We start from the raw sequence: 23,612 nt of genomic DNA, 5'->3' as shown, positions 1-23,612 counted from the left end.
GTGTGCCTAGCCCTGGGCAGTCATTGTTGCTTGGCAAGTGGGCTCATGCTGATTGAATTAAGCCAGTTCAATCTCACACTTAGAGTGGAGGGTGGTGTCAATCCCATGCAAACCACAGGGCTTAGTATAGGGACAGAGTTGAGCTCAGAAAGGAAAACTAGGGTACTATTGTAAGGGATCAAGAGGCAATATTTGTCGGCCACCTGGTTAGGCAACAGAATGATGGGCAAATAATATTATTTATTGAATACTAACTATAAGCCAGGCACTACTCAAAACTGCTTTACAAGTGTATTGTTTAGAGAATGTGTTTGGCTGCATGTGATGAGGTAAGTGAAATAACAGGGACTTAATGCAGAGGGATTGGCTTTTACCTCAGGTGACATTAAGTCAGGAAAGAAGCCACTTCACATAATTTGTGTCCCAGGCTCTCCTTCAGCCTTTCTGCATTATCATTCTCAGCATTAGCCTCTTGTCCTAATGCACTCAAAAGGGCTGCTTTTCCTCTAGGCATTATGTCATGGTTCCAGACACAGTGGGGGAAGGATAAAAGCAAAGGGGTTCTGACAGCTAAGTCTTATCTCTTTTTTTTTAATCAGAAAAATGGCTTTTCTGGGAGCCTCAACCACTAGATTTCTCCTTATATCTCATTGGCCAGAACAGAGCCCCTAACCACTGGGGATCCTAGAAAATGAAGTTTTGGTGGCTGGGCCCATTGCCATCAAAAGCAAAATTAGGGCTTTATTGGTATGGAAGAAAAGGAGAATAGATACTGGCTAGGCAACTATCCGTGGCTGCCACAATGTGTATGAACCCATGTATTCCTTATATCAACTCAGTGTGAGCAGTGCTATTACTATCTCAGTTTATAAGAAGCAGACACAGAGGTTGTGTAATTTTCCCAAGCTCAGACACAACTATTAGGTGGTGGCTGTAGAAAATGACCCCAAGCAATCTGACTGTGAAACTGAAGTGTCTGATGCTCCTAAGCACATCCTGACCCACAGACCAGGCCACATTTCTCCTCCAGGATGTGTATCCACTCAGGAAATGTAGGCCTCGCCTAGAAATGGTAGCTAATATCTGTTTAGCACTTTATAGTTTATGAAGGATTTTCCACTTAGATTTTTCCATTTAAATATTATCCCCATTTTTAAAATGAGAAGGCACTCGGAGAAGTAATAAACGTTTCCTAAGGTACCCGGCTTGTATTAATAAGTGACAGAGCTGATATTCCCTTGAAATTGCGAGAATTTACTCCTGGTCCCCTTTCCTAACCCTCCTGTTCTTCCATGCACAGAGACTTTTTTAATTTTTAAAAATGACAGTACTTTCTCCAGACCCTATATTAACTTTATAGCCTTCTTAGGAAAAACAGTGTAGACAAATCTTGAATCTGCCACCAGCTCGTTTACCTAGTATCCGTTTCACATAACCACATCAGCAGGAGCATGGCATAGGAGGCAGACATACCGGTTTAGTGGTGAGAAACAGAGGCCTAAGTGGGGAGGTTATTTGTATCTCATGTAATATAAAATCCAGAGCTTCATTCGAAATGTATGTTCATTACAAATAGCTCTTATCTCCCTGTTAAAGTAAGAGAGTCATTAAACATGTAGAATTTTCCTGTTCTTAGTTACATCAGGTTAATTTGAATACATATCCTTAAAACTTTTGTAAATCAGACTTATGAAATAAGAATAACAATCCACCTCACTAGGGCAAATTAGTGAGGTTTTAGTACATTACTGATACATCAATTTGCTTATGATTGTTATTTCTTTCATTCTTTCCAAATATTTGAAATCTTTATGGCATTGTTTCATTTATACATCACAACATTCTCATGTTCTTCTGATACTGAGTTGACCGTGAAAATCACAAAAGCATTGTAGAATATATTTGACTTTAAAAGCTGTGGAAGAGTGGGTTGAAAAAGAAATAGAGATTAAAAAAAAATACAGTGTTACAGAGTAGTGCCTCTCAAAGTATGCTTCACCATCCCTTGGGAATTCATTAGCACTCCAGACTCATGAGCCAACTCCAGACCTACTGAATCAGAACTTCTAGGGGCTGGGCCCAGGCATCTGTGTTTTAACAGGGTCCCCAGGTTGTCTATAAGCACATCAAAGTTTGAGAAGCACTATTTTAGAGAGTTTTATGTAAATGAATAACTTTTGCCCTTTGGGGGATATTAGTGAAAATACTAACTTCAGCTTTAGTAAACTAAAGACTTATTAAACCCTAGTTTTTCCTTTGAAAGTCCCTAAATCATAGAGTCCACTTATATACTCCAGGGTCTAGAACAGTGTCTGGCATACAGTAGGGGCTCAACAAATATTTGTTGGATGAATATATGAATAAAACCAAGACAAGAGTAAGTATTCTTAAACAAAATTCTCTAAAAACCTTTCCAAAGTCTTCACCATAAACTTGTAGTCATCTGAGGCAATACTAACAAATGTTTTGTACAGAAAGCCATGGGTATTTCCTAGGCCTTGCTTTAGCTAATAGTTTCGACATTCCTCCAAGAAACCAACTGTTCTTTGTTCTCTATGTTCATGAAAACAAACACGGTTGACAGGGAGGTAATGGTTGGCGAAAAGTAAGCTTGGAGAACGTGGAAGCTACCTTCTCAGTAAGCAGGAAGTGGTTCTCTCATCCAGGTTGTGTTGTTCACATTCCATTGGCAGGTACAGTCATACCTGCATTCATCATTATGGAGTTGCCAAGGCAACCTATTAAAGAGTCATTCTAGAATCTCCATCTGGAAAATTCCAGGTGAGGCTGAGGACTCCTCTTCAAGTAAGATCTGTAAGCGTGATGATGGATTGTGTCCTGAGTCTGCAGGTCAGGCTAAAAGATTCAGCAACCAACAACGTGAAAATCTAGGAGTTTTACTTTCCTTCAACCTGTGTGGAACTGGTAAAACTTAGAGGGAAGGATAAGAACTCTTAAAGGAGCAGATAAATTGAATGAAATCTGGGTAGACATGGAACCATATGTTCTTCCTGTTGTTTGGCCAGATCTAGTAGAGTTAATGTTTTATGTATTGAGTTTGTCATACTTTAGTGTATGTAGTATTGAAGGTGTCTTTATTAGGGTAGAGTTGGATCACTGATGTAATGGGACGAGTACTGGCCACCAAGTCTTAAGACGATGATGTTGGGAGGCTACTTAACCTCTCTGGGCCTGACTTCCTCTCTCAGAAAATAAAGGGCCTTTCTGAACAAGTCCAGAGGACCAGAGTATCTTACCACATCACAGCCTGGTGCAGGGCTCTGGGACATGACCCTTGTGATGATCTTGTAAGGGGACTCCGCTGTCTGGCCTAGATCAGTTTTGCCCAATTCCCCGTGCTTTGACATGAGAGGGGATAGTATAAATGTATATTCTTTGTTTCACTTTTGTCTTGGAATGATGGACTATAGCTCCTGCTGAAGGAAAAAAAAAAAGTAAGGAATTACCATTGCTCTGCCATTGACTCATGCTAGATGTCAACAGAGACACAATAACAAGCTGAAAGAACAGATTGTGGCGATATTTAAAAACATCCACAACTCTCTAAATAAGAAGCAGTTCTGATAAGGCTATTTGGAATTCATGTGAAACGCCAAACACCCATAATTCTGAAAATCTGAATTGTACATTTTGCCAAGGTTATTTACTTCTGTGCATTAATTATAGATAAAGGTATATTAGATTCCATGATAATACGTTTCTCCCTTGGTTTACAGATATCCCTCTCTCCTGAGCCTTTTCCTTTCCAGATTGTTCTGTTTTTAGTCTCCTTTTTTTATCCCTCCTCCTCATTCCCTTTAAATGTCTCTGTTCCTAGGCATCTGATTTTGCCCCTGTTGCCTCTAACTTTACAAGTGCTCCCTCTGATCACTTTAGCTGTTACCGATAACCTGATAACCTCTTTAATCAGAATCTGCAGACCTGATTTATTTTCTGGGCTTTAAAAAGAGCCTCTGCTGCCTATGGGACATTTTAACTTGTTAGGGTGTCACTCACTAGACTGTAAATGACCAGAGGGCAGGGACCATGTGTGTTTTGTCCATCGTTGTACCCCCAGGGTGCAGTGCAGTGCCCAGCACCTGGTAGATACCCAGTGAGCATTGGTGAAGATGTGATGGATCCATCTAGTATTTCAGACTAGAAACTTTGGAATCCTTATCGATGCCTCTGTCCCCCTTACTCCCTATACCCAGTCTGGGACCAGTGGGTTTATTTCCTAAAGGGCTTTCACAATTGGCCTCTCCTCTCCATTTGCACTGCTACTGCTTTAATTAAGCCCTTATCCTTGATCTCTTGGATCATTGCAGGTGCTTCCTCATTGGTCTTCCTCTGGCTGGCATTTCACCAGGTCATTGCCATGTGACCCGCAGAGTCATCTTCCTAAAGTGTGAATCTAATGAGATTACTCTTAGGCTGCTCTTCACTTAATCAGAGTTTGCAATCTGGCAGCCTCACACTGGAGTCTGTACAGTGTTCTGAGAAAGTGAGAATCACTGCTGCATTTCATTGATTCTGAGAGACACATTTTTTCACATTTTAGCACCACTGAAATTGGGATGTGCCTTAAAATCAATGGTGTGTCACAGTTTGATGAGTTGCTTTTTTGTTTCCTATTGGTACATAAAATAATGATATGCCTTGTAATCGATGGCATCTTAAGTTTGTAGAGGTATACTCATACTGGCATTTAAAAATACAGAGATTTTACATGAAAGTATGTTCAGCTTCTTTTGAAAAATTACAGTGGGTAATGTTGGGTTGGGATTTTTGGACAACTGCTGCCTCATTTAGATAGACACTCTCTACAATGTCCCATCATCTCCACCCAGGCTGCTTTATTCATTTCTGTTATGTATTCCAGCCCATGTCAGCATTTGAAATTGCAGTCTCTGACTGACAGATAAAAGTATGAATTGTTTGCTGTGATTTATGAGAACAGTCACAGTTGGCACCAGTCTACCTCCTCAGGTTCACATCCCCATCTTCTGCTGTTATACATTCTACCCACCCCAGTCTCAGGAAATATAACTCAAATGTAGTGTGCTCCCAATTTCCCTGGAGTGCCGTTCTCTACCTTGTATGCTCTAGGAAATGTCTCCTGACTTGTCCTGGCAGGGCTCGTATCCTTCTGGGCTGTGGTAGTACATGGCATATCTTTGTACCTGATCTTGGGTGGCCTCAGCCTGTAGTGGCTTGAAGCAGGATTTTGGTTCCTGGCCAGAGACTGAGGCCAGTTATAGATGGTGAAAGCGCTGAATCCCAGCCACTAGACCAGTGGTCAGTGACAAGGCCCTGGCTCTTCGGCTCTGCAGAATTCACACGAAAATGGAAAGTAGTGAAACAAGTCAAGTGTTCATTAGGAGGAAACGGGTACGGTACGTGTGGATAGACACATGGGCAGACTCAGAGAGAGTTGTGCCCTCCTGGTGGTTTGAATCACTTAAAAAAAATTATTTATTTATTTTACTTTTGGCTGCACTCGGTCTTTGTTGCTGCTGGCAGGGTTTGTCCAGTTGCGGCAAGTGGTGGCTACTGTGTAGTTCTAGTGCGCAGGCTTCTCATTGTGGTGGCTTCTCTTGTTGCAGAGCACGGCCTCTAGGCATGCAGGCTTAGTAGTTGTGGTGCATGGGCTCAGTTGCCCCGAAACATGTGGGATCTTCCCAGACCAGGGATTGAACTGGTGTCCCTTGCATTGCAAGGTGGATTTCTTAACCATTGGACCACCAGGGAAGCCCCTTGAATCACTTTTGTGGGGCATTCCCTCCAGGTTTCCTTTGGCCACTCATTTTGATTTGTCTGGTTCTGAGTCCGTATTTGGCATATCTCAGAATCCTCTCCTGTGTGCATGCTCATCTCTTTGCCAAGGTGAACGCTGGTGAAGAGGCTTATGGGAAGTTGACATCACTTACTGTGAGGTGATGTCCCCTCCCTTTTCTACCTCCAAGGAGCCTTTCTGCGCATGTGTAGTCAGGGAGGTCTCCTTGACTTTGAGAAGTAGGAATATGTGGTCTTTTATCTCTTATCTGGGTAGGGCCCAACCTCCTCCATCATTCCGCTTTTATGCAGTTTCTGTCCATTGCAGAGAAACTGTTCAGCCTGGGGCATGTCTGTCTCCTGCCTCATACCTACACCTTCTGTCTTAAAATTATCTGTGGATGGCCCATGTCCCTCGTTACACTATGAATCTGGTAGGGAAATGAATCAGAATGTATTCATTTTTTATATCTGCCCCCTCATAGCTGGAACTTGCTCAGTAAGTATCTGTTAGGTAAAGGATGGATGGGTTGCAATTTTCTCACTGGGGTCTCTGATTATGAGTTTTGTCCATGGATAGCTAAAAGTGAAGTCCAGTGGAAGGACAAGTGTATTCCTTGGTGCTCATAGTTTACAGTGGCAGGCACTGCTTCTGGCATTGCTTTAGGAAGACCCTTGGCAGTCACAGTCAGCCCATGCGGACTTTAATGTCTGCAGACCCAAAGGCACTAAGGCACAAAGGGCAGCTCTGAAGTTTTTTAAAAATTTATTTTTAAATTAGTGTACAGTAAAACCGACTTGTACAGTTCTGTGAATTTTAACACTTGGGTAGGTTAGTGTCACACCATAATCAGGATACAGAACATCACCTCCAAAACTCCTTGCTCTTCCTTTGTAGTCACATTCTCCCTTACCCCATAAACCTTGGCAGCCATTAGTCAGCTCTCCATTACTACAGTTTTGTCTTTTTGAGAATGTCATGTAAGTGTACTCAACGTTTTAAGCCTGACTTTTTTCAGCATAATGCCTTTGAGATTCATCCAGGCTGTCTTTATCAGTAGTTTGTTCCTTTTTATTGGTAAGTAATATTCCATTGTATGGCTGTCCTGCAGTTTGTATATCTGTTTACCCACTGAAGGACATTCGGGCTGTTTTAAGTATTTGACCATATGAACTTGAGTACAGGTTTCTATATGAATATAAACTTTCATTCCTTTAGAGTAAATATCCAGGGGGTAGGGTTACTATGTCATATGGCAAGTACATATTCAACTGTATGAGAGACTATCAAACTATTTTGCAGAGTGGCTGCACTATTTTGTATTCCCACCAGCAAAGTATAAGAGTTCTAGTTGCTCCATATCCTAGCCAGTGCTGGGTATTATTAGAGTTTTAAAAAAATCTAATAGGTGTTCAGTGTTAGCTCACTGTGCTTTTGATATGAATTTAAGCTTCCTTGAATCCAGGCTGTGGAAATTGGAGGGAAAAAAATGGTTAACTCACCACCAGTGTGGCAGTACTTCAAACTCTTATCTTCTCAGTATGCCTTCTGCTGTTTACTTTCCAAACTCTTTGTGGTACTTATTTATTGCTGTAATAACAAAATCTAGAGGCTTAAAATGCACATTTATGATCTCACAGCTTTTTTGGGTCATGAATCCAGGTGCAGTTTACATGGGCCCTCTATTTCAGGGTCTCTCACAAGCTGCTGCAGTCAAGGTGTCAGGTGAGCTGCAGTCATCTTAAGGCTTCACTGGGGGAGGATCTGCTTCCAAGCTCACATGGTTGTTGGCAAGATTTCAGTTTCTTGAGGTCTGTTTGACTGAGGGCCTCAGTTCCATGCTGGCTTTTGGCCCATGACTTCCCTCAGTCGTGTGCCATGGGGGCCTCTCCAGCACGACAGATTATTTCATCAAAAACACACGAGTTGTGAAGGCAATAGAGAGAGTCTGCTTACAGGACAGAAAGTCACAATCTTTCATAACTTAGTCACAGTAGTAACAGCCCAACATATTTGCCATATTCTGCTGACTAGAAGTCAGTCACTAGGTCAAGCCTTACACTGAAAGGGAGGAGATGACACAAAAGCATGAACACCAGGAGGCAGGGATCATTGGGGGCCATCTTGAAATTTACCACAGTCTTCAAACAGCTGGTCCACGGATTCTGTCCAGGTTTTACAGCTTTATTCTATGGGAGAGACAGGGTAGAGTGTCCTTACTGTGTCTTACTCTTTCATTTGATTTATGAACATTCAAGGTTAATTTAAGGAGTTTTGTTTTTTGAGTCATGCCATCTTGGACAAAGCTAGGGTTCGACTGTTGTTTTTCAGTCACCCAGTCATGTCTGACTCTTTGCAACCCTGTGGACTGCAGCATGCCAGGCCTCCCTGTCCCTCACCATCTCCCGAAGTTTGCCCAAGTTCACGTCCATTGCATTGGTGATGCCATCCAGCCATCTTATCCTGGCAGGGTTAGATTACCAGTGGTTAAATTCTAATATCTACTAATATGCTATTTATTAAGTGACAACCATGGAAAGCTCAACTTTTGTACTCAAGATGGAGCCTTTTCAGTGATGAATTTATAAACTTCAACACATGACAGCTCTTTCAGCCTGTCATTGTGGCTGCTGACCAGGTGACCACAATAGACAGATGTGGCCAAAACTGGCCTTTATGAATTTCTTTCACCTGATAGTGACTTATAACCCATCTTTGATTTATTTTAATAACTTTATAATGACTTGCCAAATCTGGCCTCTCTTTTCTCCTACTTAATGTGGTTTTTCAATACCCAGAAATCATCCCTGGAAATAGGCTTGATCCTTTCTCTTTATTAAAATATAAAACTACTTAGTATTCCTTCCCTCTCTTCAAAAGAAGCAGGCTCTTTAAATCAAGGTTCTTCAAATGTTTTTGATCATGAACTTCTCTCAGTGAAAGCTTTCTGAGAATGGATGTCTGATAATTATATTTATTTATATACAGCTAATACTATTGAACTCATATTTTGTGTATATTACCAAAAATGTACATTATGAAAATAGAAAATTCAAAAAGAATTAGAAAATATGAGTTCTGTTACTTTGCTTTTTATTGTCCAGCAGATCTTTTGGTTTTTGCTGTGGGGCAGGTACCTCAGTTTGGAGACTATTAGGTGCTAGGAAATCCCATGGACAGAGGAGCCTGATGGGCTACAGTCCATGGAGTTGCAAAGAGTCCGACACGACTGACTAAACAACAACAACAAGAGGTGCCAGGAAGCTGGGATTGGATGTGATTGCTTATCACTGGCCCTGAAATGGAGCAGGATCCTGTGGGGCTGTCTGGGGTGCAAATCCTTTCTGTGTCCCCTGTTTCTTGTTTGTAGGAAACAGGCTTCATTCAGCCCCCTTGCTCTTCCCTGAGTCCCAAAGGCGAGCTTTGAACAGTTGCTAATCAAATGAGGAAATGCAGAAACTGGGGAGGAGCGGTCCAGAAACAGCAGTGCAGGGTCCTGGCTCCTCCTCAGGGGGCGCACAGAATGGTGTCTCTGAGCTCTTCTGCAGGAGCTAAGGCCCCACCCGGGCAGAGGATGGCAGTTTCAGGCCATGCACAAGCATCCTGGAACACCACCCTGTTACCTCGCCAACAGCCATTCAGAAGAAAGTCTGAACATAGTGGAAGATAAGGGAGACTCTGACCCCTTCCCCAAATGATTCTCCCTTTAAACACTTTCATGGTTGAGCAGAGTCTTCAGAGTTGGTTTTTGGACACTAGTCCACCTTCTCCCCAGGTTGTTGGTCTCCTGGATAAAACAGCCTTTTTCTTCCAACCACCACTCATCTCTTGAGCATTGGCTTTTGCGTGAGCTGCTGAGCCTTAGTTGGGAACAACCCCAGCACTAGAGGGCTAGCTGAGAGTCGCCAGAGCTGGGAGGCCAGCCCAATCTGAGCTCCCCACTTTGGTGCTATCAGGTGTTAAGGTATCAGGCACCATGAGCAGGCAGACACTTTAGTTTAAGTACTACTCACTCAGCACCAAGCATATCTGCACACACCATTTCTTCTCAGTCTGTTCCCAAGTCCAGTTGCTTTGCCTGGATTCTAGCATGTTTTCCTTGGCTGTGTCATGACCAATAATAGGAGCTGCTCATTAGATGACTTTTCCTTTATAGAAGCTGGAACTGTGGCCAGCTCCAGGAAGCTTGTGAAATAGTAGAGGTTTACCTGCAATGCCCAATTTCTCCCTTGTGAGAAAACCAGCCTTCTCTGTTCCTCTGTGCCTTGCTATAGCTTGCTACTGCCATAGACTAACCAAGTGTCCTGATTTGGGTTCCCTCAGAAGCTGACCCCAAGACAAACATTTGAGACCAAGTTTATTTGAAAGGTGAAGGGAAACTCAATAGGGGAGTGGGGAAGTGAGAAAGAGAGACCACCAAGACAGCCAAGAAAGAGTCAGTGAGTCCAGGCTGTAGAGGTTGTGCAGCCACCATTTTTCAGTCATAGCAGATGGATAGTTTTCTCTTATCTGCTTATAAGTCTAATTGCAGCATTATAATTAGGAACTCAGTTCGTTCTGATTTTTGTTTCACTGCTGCCGTTGCACATCCTTATTAGGTACATATCTACAGGAGGCCTTTTTTTCTCCTTCATTCTCTTCTTCTGGTTAACTCTTAACTTCTGGCTATATAATCCTCCAGTCTTAGGGTATCACTTCTTCTAGAAAGCCTTGCTTCACCCTCCTCTCAGGGGTAGGGCTCTTTCTCTGTGGCCCCTGCCTGTCCTATTAGAGATTTTGTCATACTGTATTGCTTTCATTTATTCATGTAATAAATATTTGTTATGTGCCTGGCAGTGTTTTAGGTTCCTGGTGCTTATATTCCAATACCAGAGGTACTTTTATTTGTAATTTTATTTTGATTTCTTATTTACCTGTGTGTTTGCCTCACCTAATCATATCCATTTTGTTTACCATTTATGTCCTTGTCCTTTTAACACAGTGCCTGCCAAATAGAGGGAGAGCAATAAAAATGTGTTGAATTGCATAGAAAAGCACAGTGCATCTTAGTTCAGAATGATTTGATATTTCTATGGCCTTTTCCAAGGAGGAAACTGATCTCTCACCTTTCCATTGGCTGTTTTCATATGACACTGTGCCCATTGAGAGATAAATTGACCCACCTTGCCTGTTGGGGGTATAAGTCTGTTATTGGGTGAGTTAACGTTATTTTGCCCATTATATTTTCTTTTTTCAGGCTGGGGGAATACATCCCTGCCTAGCTGGAGGAAAGGAGGAGAGCATCCGAAGAGGCTGGCAGCTTCATTTTGAAAACACACAGGTGCTGACTGAAGCAGTATAGTGTAATTGATCTCCGATGGCCTTGGCCTGCAGTGACTTGGAGTGGGGCTTGGGTTCCCAGCCAGAGATTGAGGCCCGGTAGCGGTGCTGAGAGCACCAAATCCTAGCCGCTAGACCAGTGGTCAGTGACAAAGGCCTGGCCCTTCAGCTTTGCAGAAATGAATTCCTACAAAGAAAGTAGTGAAACAAGTAAAGTATTTAACAGGAAAAAGAGTACAGTATGTGTGGATAGATACACAAGTGGACTCAGAGTTACTGAGTCGCACCCTCGTGACAGTTTGAATTATTTTTATGGGACATTTCTTCCAGATTTCCTTTGGCCAGTCATTTCGATTTGCTTGGTTCACAGTCCGTATTTGGTAAATCTCAGGATCCTCCCATGTGTGTGCAGGCATCTTTTAGCCAAGATGGATTCTACTGAAAAGGCGTCTGGGTAGAGCATTCCTTGGCATCACTCCCCCTTTGACTTCCCAGAAGCCTTTCTGCACATGTGTGGTTGGGGAGGTCTCCTCACTTTGAGAATGAGAAATATGTGGTCTGGGCAGGGCCCGGCCTTCTCCCTTAATTGTCTTGCTGTTCTTGTCTTGGAGTTTTAGTCCACAGGGAATGAATCTCAAATCATTTTACCCTGGAGGGGGGCCCATCTACCTCCTGCCACATAATGATTGTAAGTAGAAGTTCTAGAGTCAAAGTGCCCAAGTTGAAATCCCTGCTCTGCCACTCATTTGCTGTTGGACTTTAGGCTCCAGTTTCTAATGCATAAGTAGGAATAATAATAGTATATACTTCATAGGATAGTGTGTAGATTAAGTAAGATTAACACCTTTAAAATCAACAAATGCCTAGAACGTGGTAAGTGATCAATAAATGTTATCATTGTGATTTGTTCCCATATGTCAGTGCTGGTTCATTTAACAATTTGAGGCTGGCTACAGGAGTCTTTGTGGTGCTCAAAGTAACATTTCAGTGTTCTTCATACAGTGGAAAAATATGGTAAAGGTCTTCATTGTAAACAAACTCTAAATTTTAGACAAATCATGTAAAGTTCACAGCCAGTCCAATTCATGGTCCAGAGACTGGCTATTAAAACAACCACCTAAATCATAAGTTCTTTCCTTCCTTTCTTTCTATTATTAAATATTTAGTGAGTACTCTAGGGGCAGAAAAATTTTCTCTTGCCCTTCTAGGTTCTTTGGCTAGTATAATAGTTATATTTATATAAGGCAGGTTAATAGGAGAAAAACAAATTTAATTATGTATATACAGAAACCCTATAAACATATGAAGACTCAAAAGATAGGGAAGATCCCCTGGAGGAGGAAATAGCAACCCACTCCACTATTCTTGCTTGGGAAATCCCATGGACAGAGGAGCCTGGCGGGCTACAGTCCAGGGGGTCACAAAGAGTCGGACACAACTGAGTGACTGAGCACACGTGCATGTACTCAATTGGAACTTATATAACGTCCTGAGCTAAGGAAAGGGGTGAGAGTCTGGGGATACAGAGAAAAGGAAGGACATTCACAGGAAGGCAGAGGAGAGATTTGGAAAACAAGGGTTGCCCTGTTACGCAAATAAGTTTCTTAGGTAAAAAGGTATCTCTGGTAATAGTTCTCTTCCTGGTACAAGGCCCCTTTCCAATGTAAATTTAGGCAGTTGAGGGGGAGGTAAAGAGCTTTTCCTGAATCTGCTGGATTTTTGATTGCCTTTAGCTCAAAATTATTCCTATGCCAAAATGGCATATTTTGGGTGGCAAAACCTGCTCCCCTTCAAATGCTCTTATGCATTTGGAGGCAGAGATGCCAAGAGGAATGAAATGGATCCTTTTCCTTGAGGATTTCACATGTAAAAGGACAAATTACAGCACACTTTGGGAAATTCTATAATTGGACACACACATGGCTTGGAGAGCCAGAAGACAGAATGACTAACTCCACTTTGGTGATTTAGGAAAGGCTTCACACAGAGGAGGTGACATTTGAACAACTGTAGCTAGACATAGGCATCATTTAATCACGTGGCTTGAATAGGCATTTGGCTGGAAACCCAGCCGTATAGTGACATTGTCCATTATTTTGGGGGAGCCTGGGTAACTGTATTATCGTTTATAGTACTTATAGCAGCCTTACCAGTTTCTAGTCCTGGAGCCTCTGCCATGGAGACCTATATGGTTGAATAGCCTCATAATGAGGCCCTCTGGTAATATTTAATATGCTAATAGGAGTTCTGAAGCCCAGAACTGCCTTTCCAGTTATTTTTTTAACGTGACTCCATTAGATTAAATAGTAAGCTAGGTAACCACTTTACTGGATCTCCTGCGGCTCTCAATTGCAGAAAGGAATTGGCTAAAGAGCAGCTTTGGGTGGGGTTATGAAATGCTTATGACTGGAGACCTTTAAATCCTAGCTCAGGATGACTTAGCAGCAGCAGCAGCAGGATGCCTAAGGCCAGTAAGCTCAAAAATACATGTGGTATGTAACCAGCTGGGAAGAGTTTGGGAGGAATATTGCTGTTGGTGCAGCAGCAGGCAACTTGAGACTTGAGGACCAAGATCTCTCACCCCTGAATTGCCTCCAAAGATAGCAGAACTGAGGCTGGTGACATATAGTACTGACACTGGCACTTCAGTTTTTCAGTCGTGTCTCCCTCCTCTTCCTTCTCAAACTCAGCAGAACCACAGGTCAGCTTTCCGCTTCCATTATGCTGATGATGGGAGGTGAATCTCCCTCTCACAGATACATTTTTTTTTTTTTTTTACTGAGCAAGGGCTCACATGGCCACGGTGCAGAAAGCCAAACACTGGCAGCAGGCGTTTGTAACAAAATAAAGGTTTGTTGCAGGGCCAGGCAAGGAGAACAGGCAGCTCATGCTTCCAAAGACCTGAACTCCTTGATGGCTTTCAGGCAGGGGTTTTAAAGACAGTGTTGGGGTGAGGGTCACAGCATGCATGATCTGCTTGTAGATCTTCCTTTGACTGGTTGCTAGTGAGGTAGCTGTGGGGTGTTTCAGGGATCTCCACCTTCTGATTCCAACTAGTCTGGGGTCTACATGCTTGTAGTCAGCATGGAGCCACCATCCTCCACTGGGTAAGGGATCTTAGTTCTGCAGAACAACTCTGAGATAATGCGTCAGATTATCTGTATCACTTTGGGAGGAACTAGGAGTCCTGTGACTCTGTTGTCCACATCATTAACTGCTTTCATCTGCTCTTTGAACTCAAGGAGGCTAGGAGACCAGGACCTTTTTCTACAAACAAGAAACAGGACATGGAGGGGCTTTTGTGTCTGAGAGGGTTCTGCACAGTCCTGCTCAGTTTCAGTCCTTCCTTTTCTATGATACTCCTCAACTTCAGGGAAACAGGTGCAGATTAAGAAAGGGAATAAAGTTTTGGATAGAGCGGTTAATCATAAACTCCACAGAGGAACTTGGTTTTAGGAGGAGTCAGTTTCATGTTCTCCAACAAGCAGAGGAAAAAATGCCATAGAAGTAAATTTGTAGTGTGGCACCCAAAGGCTACTCCCTTAAACCCACACCTCTTCAAGTCCTAAGAAGGAATGTTTAGTGTTCCCACTTCCTTCTCTTAATTGTGCCTAGCTTACTATAATGTTTCCTAAAAATTATCCTCAGTTGACTTAAAAGTCAGTTACTAAATGCTTTTCTGCCCTTACTTACCAAAATTCATTCTGTATTTTGTACTGACCAGATTATTTATGCAAACAGTGGCTCGGTCTTGCCTATACAAAGCCTGGTCCCCTTGGAAGCAGTCATGTGACCAGAGCCCATTACTTGAGTGCTTCCCTTTATCTCTTTGCTGGGAACAGGGCAGGGTTGGGGCAGACAGCTGCGGCTCACGGGCCAGCGCAGCCTCTCCCAGATCTGCAGCTCTGGGCTCGTCTTCCAGGCTGAAAGGCAAAGCCTATTTGAGTTACTTCTTTGTGTGTATGTGTATGTATTTGTTTTTTGATATATTTAATCAAGAGCTCTCCCTGCACAGAGCTGTAGAGATGTGAGATGTATGGAGTGTGTGTGTGTGTGTATGTAGGGGGATGATCCAGAGAGAGTTGAAATTGTACCTCTTTTCTTTCAGATCTCTGCATCCCTCAGAGAAGTTTTTTCCTGATTTTGTTTCTCTTGAAGCACCTGGGGTGAGGATAAACTTCTACATTGGCCAAGCAGAAGAAGCAGGTAATATGTTTGTTTGTTCTTAGGTATTTTGGGCAAGCAGAAGTCTACATTATAAACATACATTGTGTAGCAATGGAATGGGAAATGTGCACTCCTTGAAGTTTATTTCATTGCTTTGCATTTTCTCAGAATGATTTTTCTCGAAGATGGTGATTGCAAATCAGTTGTCATTGTCTTACAAAAGATGTACAGGTGAATTTGCATTCTGAAGCAATGTAGCCTATTTCAAATGAACTCGATACTTGGGAAGACTCTGTGGTCACTTGGGTGAGAGCTAAAAAATGAGAGAAGGGATACTTTGAGAAACTCTTCCAGACCCTTCATAGGCATTGCCCACTACACAACTGAAGATTCAGAAATTTTCCTTGCCCTCTTGTTGCACAGGACCACAGGATTTCCATCTGTCTGTAAAAAAGGGACGCAGAATCCCTTGCAATGTTCAAGATTTCTTTTTGGTGATTTTGTGCTTCTGTAGATCAAATTGGATCCTGAAACCAAAGCACAGCTAACTTTTTGGTGGATAGACATTTTTTTTAAAGCATTAAATAGAATGGATCTTCAGTCCTGCACTGATCAGCTGTGCCATGGAGTCTCATATTTAATTTCTCAGTCTCAGTTTTTTCATCTTTAATACAGAGTGATGATACTCCTTGAAATTTGCTGTGACGATTAACTGGAATAATAGAAATATAAAGTATCCACTGTGCTGGGTAAATAGTCCCTTAATAAACAGTTGTGATTTTAACTGTTATTGTTACTGGTAAAGCGTTTTTTCTTTACCAGTAATAATAAAAAAGCTCTCTTGGGGGAAAAGAGTCCATTTCTTTGTGAATCTACAGTTATCCCAGAACCAGTAGACACCCACAGGGTTTAGTCTCTGGGAGGTCCCCAGACAGTGCATTCTGAAGAAAGAGATAAGAGCAAACAGGTTTTGTTTCAACACTTTGACCGCAATAGGTACCACTCATGCATGGCTCTTCTTAACCCCTCAGCTAAGAAGAATTCTGTTCCAGTTTTGTTTTTCCATCCTCAGTCTTCTCATTAGTCTTTAGTACAAGTCTGTAAGGTAAGTGTTTTTATCTCTATTTTCTTATGAGAAAACTGAAGTGCAGAGGAATTAATAACTAGCTGAGAAGAATTTAAACTCTGGTTTGTCTGACTGCTAAACCCCAGTCTCCATTGGGCCAGCATTAGCAGTTATGAATGATAGATGTTCTTGAAATACTTTACCTCAAGAGGGTCCCCTGTTTGGCTGTTTGGGAAAAAGTGAACACTCTAGCTTTTTCTTAGAGATTCATGTTAGAGATACACATTGACATTCAGAAGGTTCTGGGAAGTCCTGCAGTGAAGGAACCTGTTGAATACTGCTTCTCCTGAACTTATTTGATGGTGGGGCTTTTTTTTTTTTTTTGGTCTAATTTCGAGAATCATAAACCACATAGAATTCTCCCACAAACGTTCTTTGGAAAACCTGGCACTTGGCCTAGCTGCCTCCTGATTACAATCCTGTCTGGGAGAATAGCACACACCCTTGGATAGCTTCTGGTGGTCAGTATGGTTTCCTTGTTTTTCTTCCCCTTTCATGGACCCAGGCATAATCATCAGCTTTGTCTTACAGAATTCCCCTTATTCATTGAAGACCCCAGACAGGAGTACATGCTTATAGGATTATACTGGAAGGGTGGTGGTGGAAGGGGCCCTTCTAGAGCAGTCTGCCAGGGACTCCTCTACCTCCTCTATGCCCCTTCGTCATGTTTAGTCCACAGACCTCAGGCTGTAGAACCTCTGTTTCAGCGGATGCCAAAAAGCATGCTGCAGCAGAGTGAGCCTGAAGAGGTGTCTGTGTTCCATGCTCGTGTGTCATGCTCTGAGCGGGGAGAACTAAACAATTAGATGTGCTCATCTCTCACACTGGGGACTGGGGTTTGTTGCCAGTTGATGACTGGGTTCTGAATTTGGGGTTCTTGGGGCCAGAGCTGGAGTACAGATTTCTCACAGAAGTCAGCATCTCTAGGAAAAGCTGAGTTTCTTGCATGGGAAACCATGCAGTTCACGTCTAGAATGCCAGAGGTGGAGCAGAATCAAGGTCATGGTGGCTGAGGAAGGTGTGGGCCTTCAGTAGAGATGTGCTTAGAAAGAAAACCAAGAATAAGTAAGAACAACTCAGGGAGCCTGGGTTAGTACTTGAAGGGTGCTTGAAGGCCAAGGTTGGATTGGCTCCAAGGGCCATCGTTTGTTCTTTCCTTGTATTTTTGCATTGGGAAATGAATAGTGATTAAATGAAAGGAACTGAACCATGTCAAACAGTCTCGCCCTCCAGTTCTCCCGGCTCCCTCTACTCCTCCCCCGTCCCCCACAGTAGCAGAAACCTTTTAGCAGAAACCTCAGAAGACTTTTCCTTTGGCAGATTATGAGTGAGTGCCAATGATGAGTCACTATTTTATGTTTATGCTTTAGAATCATCCTTGGTGTGTATTGGTAGGGGCAGCAGCACTGAGCAAGTTTCAAGCTGTTTTTGCCAAGATCCACCTTTTTGGTGGTTTTTATCACTGACCATGGTATCCTCAGGTCTTGGTGAAGGCTGCAGAGACTCCCCGCCTCTTGAGCCAGAGAACCCCTTTCAGGCCCTAGGGCATCATTTCTTCAGACTCCTTTAGCACACTAAGTACTTATCTCCCGCTGACAGAGGGCAGGGAATGGAAGGAGCTTAGATTGTCCCACATAATGGAAAATTCCAAGATCATTTTTATCTGCTTTATACCACCCAGGGTTGTCTTCAAAGGCACTTACATTGCTTCCAAACATGTGTGATTGCAGTCTAGGTTGGGTAGTGTGTGGGAGTAGTGAGTGGCACCTGGCCATAATCAGCTCTTGTTTTGGTGAGAAATAAAATGCGGTGACTCTTCTTTGTTTTGTTTTACCTGTTACCTGAGGAAATTAAATTATTATCAATTAATAATGTAAAAATTCCAATAGCAAATTATTTTTTCTAAATAACCCAAAATTCTCAAACAATTCTCATTTCTTTCTGTCATGATTTAAAATTTTTCTTTAAAAATGAATATATAAGTACTACCCATTTTCTGGTTTAATAAAAGACTTTTGTGTAATTAAATAGCATGTATTTGTGCATGGAATGATGGACTAATAATTACTTTTAGCATTCATTTTTTAAAGGGCCCTGGATTACAAATATTTATTCTCTTATTCATTCATTCATTCACTTGGCATTTTTCAAACACCTGCTACGTGAAAGGCACTGTGTAGGTGCCAGAGATTCAAGGAGTATTTAGAAAGAAAGGTATCCATGGAGCTTACAATCTAGCAGAAATATACTCAAGTTTGATGCTTTTTAGTTCTTAGTGAATCTTTTATATGGACTTTTGTTTGTTGTGTAATGAGTTGACTGAGGAGTGGCTGAGAACCGAATGCCTTTAGAGAGAGAAATTTTTTTCCTGGGGAAAAAATTGAGTTTGAAGTATATCACTTCCTGTCATTGCATCAGTGTTGCCTACTCAGTGTCTAACTCTGTGTATTCGTAAAACGGGGTAGAAAAAAGTAGTATAAAAATGGAAGCAGAGCCCAAGGGAGATATGCAGAGCAGTGCTTCTCAGACTGAGATATGGGGAGTGCTTGTGTCAAAGTTCCATGAAGGGTGCATTTTTAATTGCAAATTCCTAGGCCCCCTTGGACTGCTTGAATCCAAGTATTGGCAGTAATACTTGGATTGTATTGGGAGTGTGCCTTTTAAAATAATCTCCCCTGGTAAGTTTTGCAGTGCTCATGTAGGAGAGTATGGATCTAGGCACATGGAGAAACTCTCCAGGACCAAATGTCCTACTTCAAAGGTTGAGGAAAAATCCAGCAGACATGCTCTCATAGGCACTGTAGATAACCTTTGAGAAATGTCTGAGGATGGAGAGAACAGAGGCAATGGGTAAATAGTGCTTCAGTTTCAAAAACAAGAAAAGAGTAGATCCCAGAAGCCACTACCTTATAAGCCTGACATGACCTCTGGAAAAATTCTGTTCCAAACAGATGGAGTCAAAGCATTTAGAGGAAAATATGATAATCACTAGGCATCGTTGTGGGTTTGCTGGAACATTGTTTCCAGTAGAGAATGTCAAGCTCTGCTGCACATTAGAATTACCTGGGGAGCTTTTAATACTCTCAATGCCCAAACTGCACTCAATACCAGTGACATCAGAATCTCTGGGGATGGGACCCAGGCATCACTATTCTTCAAATCCCCAGAGACTCTTAATTTGTTGAGGTGGCCTCTGAGCATTGAGAGTTTTAAAAGCTTCCCAGGTGATGCTAATATGCAACAGACTTTGACAGCTGGTTTGTCTATATGACGTTAGGTAAGTATCTTGGTTTTCTTGCACTGTGTGTAAATTCTAGGTAATTTTAAAAGTCTCTGTGACCTTTAAAGTGGCTGCCCAGGTGGTGCTAGTGGTAAAGAACTTGCCTGCCAATGCTGGAGACATAAGAGATGCAGGTTCAATCCCTGGGTGGGGAAGATGCCCTGGAGGGTAGCATGGTTGTCCACTCCAGTGTTCTTGCCTGAAGAATCCCATGGACAAAGGGGCCTGGAGGACTGCAGTCCATGGGGTTGCAAAGAGTCAGGCATGACTGAAGAGACTTAGTACGCACACATGCACCACCTTTAAATGTCTATGATTCTGTTACTAAATAAAAATAATGGCAAACTATTTTCCTTTCTTTCTTCCTCCCTCCCTCCCTCCTTCCTTCTGCCTTCCTCTCCTCCTCCTCTTTATCTTCTGCTGTTGCTGGCTAGCCTGGAATATGTGTGTGTGTTAGTTGTTCAGTTATGTCTGACTCTTGCGACCCCATGGACTGTAGCCCTTCAGTCTCCTCTGTCCATGGATTTCCCAGGCAAGAATACTGGAGTGGGTTGCCACTCCCTTCTCCAGAGGATCTTCCCGATCCAGGGCTCAAAGCCAGGTCTCCTGCACTACAGGCAGATAGGTTCTTTACCGTCTGAACCATGAGGGAAACCCAGCCTGGAATGTAAGGTGTCAGATTATGTATCTTAATTTCATTAAAATATTTAGCGAAATTTCCCAATACATCTTATAGATAAGTAAGTGGATACTTATGATGGGTAAATTTGCCACCTGACTAAATGAATATGCTGGGAGAGTGTGACTGCAATGGGTCTGTACTAACCTTGGAGATTGGTCTGGAGTGGAATGCCACAAGGGTTTTCTGCCCTTGAAGCTGACCCTATTAACATTTTTTACTCATGATGTGGATAAGAGAGACATGTAAGAAATGCCTATCGAATTTGGAAATAACCCAAAGTTTAAGAGAGTTAATTAATTCCATAACCCATAGTTTAGGAGGGTTAATTAATTCCGTAATAGAATCAAGCCTAGCTCTGATCAGAATGTCTGTTTATTAAGGTTATAGTTGTTTTAAAAATATTTCCATAATTCAAATATTTTCCTCATTTCTTTCTGCCCCTTTCTTTCATTGATTCACATTTTGAAGCTTTTAGTGTAGTACTAAAAGAAAAATAGGCAGGCTTGGCAGAGTCCCAAGTCAGTTGTTCTCTTTGTTACTATCAAGAAATGCAAATAGATTAGCTCAGCTGGTTTGGAGCATCATGAAATAAAGGAAACATCCCACAAGTCATGAGGTGGGGTTACTATAGAAAGGAATTTAGTTGAAAACTCCCATGGGATGGTTGTGAAAGATCCAATATAGCAGTCTCAGCTAACCCATCAAAAGGCCCGGTCAGTGTGAGGGCAGACTTTGGAGGGGCCTCAGAAATGCCTGGAGAGCTTGTTTGAAAAGGGCATTTTTCTAGGGAGGCCTTCAGCCTCTGTTTTTTTAAAGCAAGTATGCCAACTGATTCTGAGAAACAGTGTCAGAGAACTCATTGTTGACTAAAAAAGATGCACAGCATGAGAGTTGTGAGCTAAGTTTTATTTGGGGCAAAATGAGGACTGCAGCCCAGGAAACAGCACCTCAGATAGCTCTGAGAGACTGCTCCAAAGAGGCAGGTCAATATATAAGACTTCGGTGAATGGGGAGTTTAATGCAATCAAACACTTATTTTACAAAAGGTTTTCTGCTAGTCATGAGCTGATGTCATCATAAGGGGATTTAGTGCTTTTCTGGGCTTTTTTAGATATGAAGAGATGCAAGGATTGGGATCATGAAATCAGTTCCTGAAAATAGCTGACTGTCTAGAGGCCTGTTCCACTAGTTTCCCTGGAGGACAGAGTGCCTCACTCTCCACCCTGAACTCCCTTTAGGGTGTGTCGAAGGTCAACAGCCGCAGCAGCACGGGATTCAGTCTCAGCAGAAGCTGACTGCAAATGCCCTTGACAAGCCCCAATTTGTAGTTGACATCATTTTGGTTTGAATTTTGGCATAACTGTATAAATATGTTGTCTCATAGTCATTTTCCAATTTGTGTATTTAAAAGCCTAGATAGATATAGTAATAACTATTTTGAGCTTAAAACCAAAGCTGTTAATTTGTGTCAGATCCTTCATAGTGCCTTACCTATATTTCAATTATAAAATTGTTTGCTCTTAAATTTCCATTTTACTTTTCATTTTAATGCTTTATTTTATAGAGTATTGATCTGACCTAGACACGGGCAAGCTATAATTTATGTGTTGCAGAAATGCAGCCTATATCTGCTGTGTTGCTGCTGCTGTGTTTTGGAAAATAAATCAGGATTAGATTATGTCTGATCACTTTCCACATCACATGATGAACAGCAGTTGAGGAGAAGCAAAAAATGAATCCTGCTGAGCAGCCCGTAGATACCTTGTTGTTAACGGGCGCTTTCCTCCCCACCTTGTGTGTCCTCCTCCTAGGATCTGTGACCCAGGTGAATCAGTCAGAAGGGGCTCTTCACAGCGCAGAGGGAAGCACTTTTCACACTGTTTTAGAATGAGAAGTTGAATTCATGAACACACCTAATTTAGAAGACATGGGCTGTGGCACTTCATCTGCAACAAAAGACAAGAAATCTGAGAAAGGTGAGTTCCAGGAGTGTGCCTGCCTTCCTGAATGAAAAGGGGAGGGCGAGCTGGGTTCATCCTCTGCCCCTTTCTCAATTACTCACATGGTTCTCAAGCTGCCCAGAGAGATTTTTCACCAGACATCATCACTCGAACTGAAGGTTAAATATTGGGATAATGTTGGTAACTACCTTTAGGAAGAGGTAGCTCTGAATTTATAATGTGCCATAAAGTATTATCTGAGAGATATTTTATGTTTGATTTGATTTCAGTTGAAAATGTACCAATATAAAATCTCAATTTAAAACTCAGTGGCAGGGAACAAGAAAGCCTCTCTGTAAATTTATATCTGTTTATTCAATACACTTATAAATAGCTCTATCCATACCTATGTGACATTTGGTAGCATCATTAAATTTTTATTAGATTTTATAACTCAGTGATCAGATTATTATTTATAGCTGTTCAGTACAGAACCTCATGAAAAAAAAAAAGAACTTCATGAGATTTGCTTCATGTTTTCAGAATGTTCTAGGTAGAATTTGAGAAATGCTAGATCATCTGCTTCCCCAAAAGTATGTTGTTTCTAAATAGATGATGTGCCCCCCCCCCACTACCCCCCATGTAATTAGAGGCTTCTGTATTTCCTTTGTTTACTTTGTACTGAGGTTCTTTCTCACAGATACTAGAATCTAGTTGAAACTCACTTGAATGTTTCTTTAATAGACATAGTCTCCACATGCAAATTAAACCCAAAACAAACAGGCTAGGATGATTGTGTGAATAACTTGCTCTTAAACTCCATTCCTGTGTTATTTTGGTTGTATTAATAGATAATTTTCCCAGTTTCTATTCCACATCTTTGTTTTAGCAGTTCACTCAGGCTTAACATGCAGAGTTTAGGATACAGAGTATTCTATCCTAATTAGTGTGGGATGTTTTCCTTTGGAAATCAAATGCTGGTCTCCCTCCCAGCTGACTTAATGCCAGTGAGTTAGCAAATTAATCCTTGACAGTAGAGTAACAGAGATGCACTAAGTCTTTGAAATCTGTAAGCATGTCATGAAATAAATCTTTCAAGAGCTCCAACTGAACTAATTCCATGGTAGTAATTTATTGTGAGAGTAGAGATTACCCAGATTTTTAAAAATGTAGCCAGATTTCTTAGGTTAAAAAAAAAAAGCCAAGCCCAACATGTAAATGTAGATTCTTTTTCTGAAATGCATTTCAGCTTTTGAAATGTTGCATGTAAATGAAAACATTAATTTTGAATTTTCGGTTGCTGTTTCTTGTAAATAATTTAT

The 23,612-nt window shown here is 41.8% G+C and overlaps 1 protein-coding gene across 5 annotated transcripts in view; it reads left to right on the top strand.

Moving 5' to 3' along the window:
* The window catches only part of PPEF1 (protein phosphatase with EF-hand domain 1), a 158,733-nt gene that overhangs the window by 17,937 nt on the left and 117,184 nt on the right, over nt 1-23,612 (top strand). For 3 of the 5 annotated variants that reach the window (XM_070785216.1, XM_019956382.2, XM_070785214.1), the window contains 3 exons: nt 11,013-11,096; nt 15,204-15,301; nt 22,162-22,326. In XM_070785216.1, the coding sequence (XP_070641317.1) occupies nt 22,254-22,326 (73 nt within the window). In that variant the 5' untranslated portion in view covers nt 11,013-11,096; nt 15,204-15,301; nt 22,162-22,253. Of the gene's footprint in view, nt 1-2,813; nt 2,926-11,012; nt 11,097-15,203; nt 15,302-16,293; nt 16,368-22,161; nt 22,327-23,612 lie in introns of those variants that run through there. The other 2 variants (XM_019956383.2, XM_070785213.1) reach the window with 2 other exon arrangements.

Source organism: Bos indicus, chromosome X (genome assembly GCF_029378745.1).
Source record: "Bos indicus isolate NIAB-ARS_2022 breed Sahiwal x Tharparkar chromosome X, NIAB-ARS_B.indTharparkar_mat_pri_1.0, whole genome shotgun sequence".
NCBI lineage: Eukaryota > Metazoa > Chordata > Mammalia > Artiodactyla > Bovidae > Bos > Bos indicus.
This window is presented reverse-complemented; position numbering and strand designations above follow the sequence as displayed.